This window comes from Salarias fasciatus, chromosome 3, assembly GCF_902148845.1.
Source record: "Salarias fasciatus chromosome 3, fSalaFa1.1, whole genome shotgun sequence".
Taxonomy (NCBI): domain Eukaryota; kingdom Metazoa; phylum Chordata; class Actinopteri; order Blenniiformes; family Blenniidae; genus Salarias; species Salarias fasciatus.
Genome location: NC_043747.1, coordinates 27,813,888 through 27,820,884, shown reverse-complemented (window position 1 = coordinate 27,820,884; position 6,997 = coordinate 27,813,888). Strand labels below are relative to the sequence as shown.

General features: G+C 39.8%; 1 protein-coding gene across 1 annotated transcript in view; it reads left to right on the top strand.

Moving 5' to 3' along the window:
- The first annotated feature begins 215 nt into the window (after window positions 1–215).
- npy2rl (neuropeptide Y receptor Y2, like) overlaps window positions 216–6,997 on the top strand; it is a 10,667-nt gene continuing 3,885 nt past the window's right edge. Inside the window, exons 1-2 of the mRNA XM_030084634.1 lie at window positions 216–341; window positions 426–558. Coding sequence (XP_029940494.1) covers window positions 216–341; window positions 426–558 — 259 coding nt within the window. The remainder of the gene's footprint in view (window positions 342–425; window positions 559–6,997) is intronic.

Below are 6,997 nucleotides of genomic sequence, written 5' to 3'. Positions count from 1 at the left end.
ATGCAAAATTGATTGGAATAGGTACAAAAAAAAGTGCAAACCTCCAACAAAAAATCCAAAAATTAATCAAACCGATCGGCACATGTCAGCTTAAAATCAAAGATTACAAGTTAAAACTATGTCCCAAAAAAATCAGTTCAACCTTTGTGTTTTCCTGCAGGTCGTGAACATGAGTCTATAAAATGGCGCCAACAGCTGACCACAAGTGACCGGACATGGAAGCCATCAGCTCAGCGAATGCCACGCCGGACGAGCTCCTCGGCTACCAGGACTTTGGCCCGGGCGCCGTCTCCGAAGGGGTCGACTTCCCAGAAGACCCCATCCGACTGCTGAGCGTTCAGGTAACCGCGTTAGCGAGAGCTAATCGCTAAGAGCCAATCTCTGCTTTGAGGAAATCAGAGCTGACTCTGTCTGTTTGGTCGCAGGTGGTGTTGATTCTAGCGTACAGCACCATCATCGTGCTGGGGGTTCTGGGTAATTCCCTGGTCATCTACGTGATCTACCGCTTCAAGACGCTACGCACCGTCACCAACTTCTTTATTGCTAACCTCGCCGTTGGTACGTGTGTTTCCTATTTTATGATCATGGCTGAGTAATTGTTCAAAATGTAGAGTTGATTCTTGGCATTTTGTGAGAAATCATCAACAAACCATCACCTGAAATTGAATAGTGGCCCAGAGTGAGCTAGCCAACAAGGATCAAACCAGATATCCGCGTCGGTGTAGCTGTAGTTGAAAACAGTTTGCATTGAGACGGGTTGTTGCTGTGATCTTCAGAGAAAAAGTTCCTCCATCCAACTTTGTGTTCCACTCAGTGCTGTATGAGGAAATATTCTCCTTGTATGCAGATGATGGTGCCGTAAATGTGAGCAAAAAGTTGGAAAAAAAAACACTCTTAATCCTCCATCATTCCTCAAGTCTCTCGGAGGTGCAGAGCTGAATGTTTCAGACATGTTGCCTTTTCCCTGTTTCCATGGAGACTGAGAGATTTTTGAAAACTTTTCACCGTGGTAACTGTTTCTCAGAAGAAAATGTACAGTTTGTGTTTGAAATCACCAAGAATGTCTGAGAGGAGGCAGCATTGGAGAGTTTCCTCACAGACACTGAATGGCTGGAACCGAATCGGGTTTTACCAAACAAAAAACTGAGAAGGGGACGTTTCTGGATGCCAGTGGACGACATATGTCACTGAATGTGTTGCAGCTGCGCTGCAGCTGTATTGCGACTGTGTTTGATGCATGTTGCGACATGCTGCAATGCGGTTGCAGGGAAACGGGAAGGAATCTTTATATTTCTGTCACTGTTCGGCAGTTCTAGTTGATGCTTTTCTTCTTTTCTGGAAACAAAATGAAACATAAATGTTTTCATTTGACTTAAATCAAGCATTTCATTTGTGCCCATCAGAATAAATGAAGTCACCAGAATATCTGCCAGTTAATGGAGTGTGAACAACACGTTTCATTCAGAATGATGTGAAGGCGAGCAGGAGAAATGAAGTAGCTTCAAACGACTCCATCAACACCTGCACACATGGAGCTGAGCAGCAATGACGCCTGAACCGGGAAAATAACCACACATTTCACAGTTCAGGTTGAAATAGCATCAGCTGGCTCGTGGCAGAAACAACACATAAAAACAGGAAGTGTCTCTGTGGAGAGGGAAAAAAACAGGAAGTGTCTCAGAAGCTGTTGGCTGTTGGTGGTGACGTAGTGTCGAGGTGGAGGCTGTTGGAGTTGGCTTGAAGCAACACACAGCCTCAACTTATTGTTGGTATTTGGAGTATAGATCAAATATTATTGATATCATTTGATCAGTACTGGTACTCGCTATCAAAAGGTAGCTAAAGCTGGGTTACTCATACTTTAAAAAAGTGTTGTTGGTTCTTCTCTAATATTAGTAATTATAAAGTAAACACTGACCCTATCTTTTTACTTCAAAAAAAGGCAGTAAGAATTGTCAGTCATGCTGATTATTACGCACCATCAAATCCAATTTTTTCTGAGTTAAAAACATTACAAATACATGATATTATTGATCTTAACACCCTAATGGTGATATATAGGGCATACAACAGTAATCTTCCAAATTATATCCAAAAGATGTTCAAACTTAGAGAAAGTCGCTATAATCTTAGAGGTGCTTGCATATTGAATGAAAATAGAGCAAGATTAAACAAGAAGAGATGTATCTCTGTAATTAATCTCTGTAATCTGTGTGTGTGTGTGTGTGTGTGTGGGGGGGGGGGGGGAGGACGCGTTGGCGCAGTGGAATCGGGAGGGTTTTCACTTGTTCTATTGGCAGGTTTTTTTTCTTGAATCAAGATACTTTAACTTTGAAATTGGTGAAGAAGTCTGCTGGTGGAGCGAGTGGGGGTTTTCTTGGTTTCAGAGGGTTTTCTCTTCAATCGGGCATTTTTATCTTGGTGGGATGTGATGTTTGGGTGGATTTATCTTGGATCGGGTACGGTGAGACGTTTTCGCTCGGGGCGGGTTTGAGAAGCTTGCTCAGATTTGGAGTTTTTGCAGTGAACTAGTTCCTCCTTGAGTTCTGAATAGATCTAGATAATCTTTTTTTTTCTTCTCTTTCCTCTTGTCTCCATTCATTTATCATTTCCGGTAATGTAGAAACTTTACTTTATGAAAAGGGTTAGGCAATATAACTTGTTACTTCAGCCTAAACCCTTGGTCGCAGATAATAATGACAGTGATGATGATGATGATGATGATGATGATCAATGAATGATCAATATTGTTTTGTATTTTGGACATAATTCTGTATGTTAATTTATAATCTGCTGACCAAATAAACTAAACTAAACTAAACTAAACTAAACTAAACTAAACTAAACTAAACTAAACTAAACTCTAGTAGAGATGAACAGCTCAGACCTGACGGAGGCAGGACTCCTGTGTGGAGCTAAATCCGCCCTCCTGTCGCCTGCTTCAGGACCTTCACGTGTCCCGTCAGCACCTGGCAGGAACAACACTCCTCATTTCCTGTCGTGTCCGAAGAGTCTAATCCCGTCTTCCTAATCTCCGTCAACATCTGTGGCTTTGTGTCCGATTTGCGCTATTCCCGTCCTCTGAGGACAGGTGTGGTGGAGACTGCGAGCGTCCACATCTGTCCACCCCCCTACTCCTGCCTCCCCCGCCGATTCACGGCTGCTTTAAGCAGCTAGCATTAGCTAGAAGCTAATGATCAGCACATCGGAGTCTGACAGTCACGAGGCTGATTTCAGCTGGAAGCTCATGGCGATCGCATCTGGGGGTATATTTGAACAGTTTAGTAAAATATTGGCTGAACACCAACATATTTACTGATTATTCTAACAGTTTTACTTAGTATTTTAACATTTTTATTGAACATTTTGACATTTGTACTGAACATTTTGACATATTTAATCAGCATTTTGATATATTGGAGTTATACTGACAATTTATTAAAGCATTTGACATTTTGAAGGAATACTGAACATTTTGATATTTTTATTGAACATTTTTTTAAAATATGACTTTTGCATTTTTACACCTTTTTTAAAAAGTAAATTCTTAGGCAACATTTTGCTTTTCTATCAACATTTCACTTATGTATTTTTCTGGAATATTTAGCATCTTTTCCTCCTTTAGACTTTCCAGTGAGCTCTTTGAAATTTCGTTCACATTTGGTTTTCGGTATTGATAATGTGATCAGGGAATCGAACCGTGCCAGGTTGGTTGCCATGCAGGGTTCGTCTCCTTCTTTCTCTGCTCCCTGCCCAGATTTTCTGCCCTCCCATGATGCCCTGGGGCAGGAGAGCATGACGGATGTGATGTGAGACGTCCGGTCAGGTAGAAACCTCCACGGTTTTCTCTGTAAACAGGAGATCGGCGGGCAGGCGGAGGGAAACGAAGTGTCCTCGCCCGCGGGCCCGTCTGCAGCCTCACTTTCATTATTCTTCATTATTCCAGACTCTGGGTCCTCCTCAGACATGTGCCAAATGACGAGCGTCCGCCGGGCAGCGCGAGGAGTCGGAGCGGCGGCGGCTGGCTCGCCAACTAATAAATCTCACTGCGGCAAAACATTTCTTCATGCCGTCTTACCTCAGGTTCCGTCTGCACTGAAATTCAATCAGATGTTTCTGTTGTTAGAGGAGGTCTGAAGCAGGAGGATGTAGTCCTGGTTCAGGAGGGTCTTGATCCTGCTGGGCGACCCTGATCTAGAACTTTGATTGTCTTCATCAGACTGGACAGTTAAAAAAAAAATAAAAAAAACATAATCTAATAATAATGAGGACATGATACCTGCAAGGTTGTTGGCTCATGCATATCTATTGTGGGGGGAGAGCCAGAAAGGAAGATTCTTTCCAAACTATGATTTTTCTTTTTTTTTTTTTTTTTTTCTTGTGGTGGGGGTTTGGGGGCCAGAATGTAAGGGGAAGGAAGGCACTTCAGTGCAGGAGGTAGCCTTATAAAAAGGGCACCTCAAACCTCCCCTCAGCAGAAGGATTTATTTTGTGGCACGAAAGAGAGTAGTTTTGCATTTGTTTCTCCCACAGACCATTGGGACCCTTACAGACCAGCTACATCTGTTCTGAGATTGGATTGCACTCAGGTAAACTCTATTTAGTCACACTCTATTTAACTCAACATTTGATCATCGAGAAAACAATCAGACAACTTCTGAAGCCACTATGAGAATAGGGGGTGAATAATATTGCACGTCCCACTTTTCAGTTTTTTATTTCTGATAAAAGTTTAAGACATTGTATAAATTTCATTTCACTTCACAATTGTGTCCCATTTGATGTTGGTTCCTCACAAAATATGCCAATTTTATAACTTTATGTTTAAAGTATGAAATTTAAGAAAAAAGTCAATGAATTCAAAGGGAGTGAATACTTTTTCAAGGCAATGTACATATTATAACAAATATTCTTTTCATACACAGGACCCACAAATGAATGAATGAATGAATGAATGAATGAATTTCGAACATGCAAAGGAAAATGGAAAATAGGTTATCACCAAAAACAAAAACAAACACATGCATAATAAAATTAAAAGAAAACGAAGACTGCATCAACGCCCTACATGTGTTACAGATCTGCATGTTCGAAAAGGAGTAGGAAGAAGTTAAACTTATTTAATCCTACCCCTTTTATCCACCCCCTACAGTAATATTATAACTTAACTTAACACACATACACACTCCCCCATACACATCCATATATATATATATATATATATATATATATATATATATATATATATATATATATATATATATATATATACATATATATGTATATATACATATATACATACATACATACATACATACATGGACACACACGCGCGCGCACACACACACACACACACACACACACACACACACACACACACACAGACACACACATATGTATATACACAGTCATACACATTTGTTTGCTTGTTTGTTTATTTTTAATTGACTCTGTCATTCCCGCCCTGGGTCAAACTGCTGTTCTTCATCCCTATATTTATTTAAAAGTTGTTTTTAATATTCTTTTAAATATGCCTATGGTTTTACTTTTCTTTAATTCATCTGCTAAACTGTTCCATATTTTAACTCCTAATATTGACAAACACATACTTTTTAGTGTTGTTCTGGCATGATGTATTTTAAAGTTCAGCTCCCCTCTTAAACTATAACCTCCTCCTCTTTCCGTAAACAGATTTCTTATGTTGTCAGGAAGTAAATTATTTCTCACTTTGAATATTATTTGTGCTGTTTTAAATTGGATCATATCTTGAAGTTTCAGAGTTTGTAATTCTAGAAAAAATCTGTTTGTGTGGTCTCTGAATCCTGCTTTATGGATGAATCTGATGGCCCTTTTCTGCATTTTAATCAGTGTTTGGAGATTACTTTTATATGTGTTTCCCCATACCTCTAGGCAGTATGACAAGTAGAGGTGTCCCCGACTAAGAATTTCCATAGTCAAATCTGATTCGTCCGATTCTGCCAATAGTCGACTGATAGTCGAATCTATCATCTTGTTTGGCGGAGCGGGGGGAGCCGCGGGGGCCGCGGAGCGTGCCTACACAGGGCGTCTGAGCAGCGCAGCACAGTGCAGAGCGGTGCTCACACGGTACACGGAGCGTCGGCGCGCCTATGCCTACAGCCAGCCCTGATTGCACTAAGAATAATAAAAATAAATAAATAAATAAAAAAAAAGCAGTGCAGCCAGGTAAAACAACAGTTATTTTTTTCCCTACACGCTGAAACACAGACTGGAACAAAGTGTCGGTAACTCTAAACATCAAACAAATGAAGTATAGTTCAAATGACCAGAACCAAACCCTCTTCTAACAAACGGGCTAAAGCATGTCATTTATTTATATCTATAATCTCTGCAGATAAGCTCACATTTTTTGGCTAAACAATTTCTCACATTATCTGCTCAAATTAAATGCAGTAGGCTTAATTGCACTGTGTTGGTCCATTTTGCAGCGCAACATCCATGCAAAAACAAACACTAAATTAAACAGAATTAGCCCTTTAGATAAATAAAAATAATAATATAATAATAACCTAAAATATTACAATTAAACGAAATAAAAGCATCAGCATTAAAAATGAGAATTGAGTAACAGAACCGTCTTTTATTAGCCCAATTATCTGGCTACTTACCCATTTAAGGTGGAAAGCCATGTTGTTGTGAAGTGATATGAAAGGACACAATCTGCATTTGACTTTTTTGGATCATTTTTGACTTGGTCTGAAGTTCTGTTTTTTTTCCTGACATTTTGAGCCTTTTAAAGTTCAGCCAAATCACCACCGAGATGCTGCTCTGTGACGGAGCTCTGCGTAAAATCGGATTGTGCCACTCACCATGGTGGTTGATTCACAAACACTAAATAGATAGAGTATTGAATAAAAGTACAAGTTAAGTAAATTTTTCCACAGTGTATTTGATAGGCTAACATGTATATCAAATAGGCTTTATATCATGTTTATTTGGAAAAAAACAAGCAATTCTA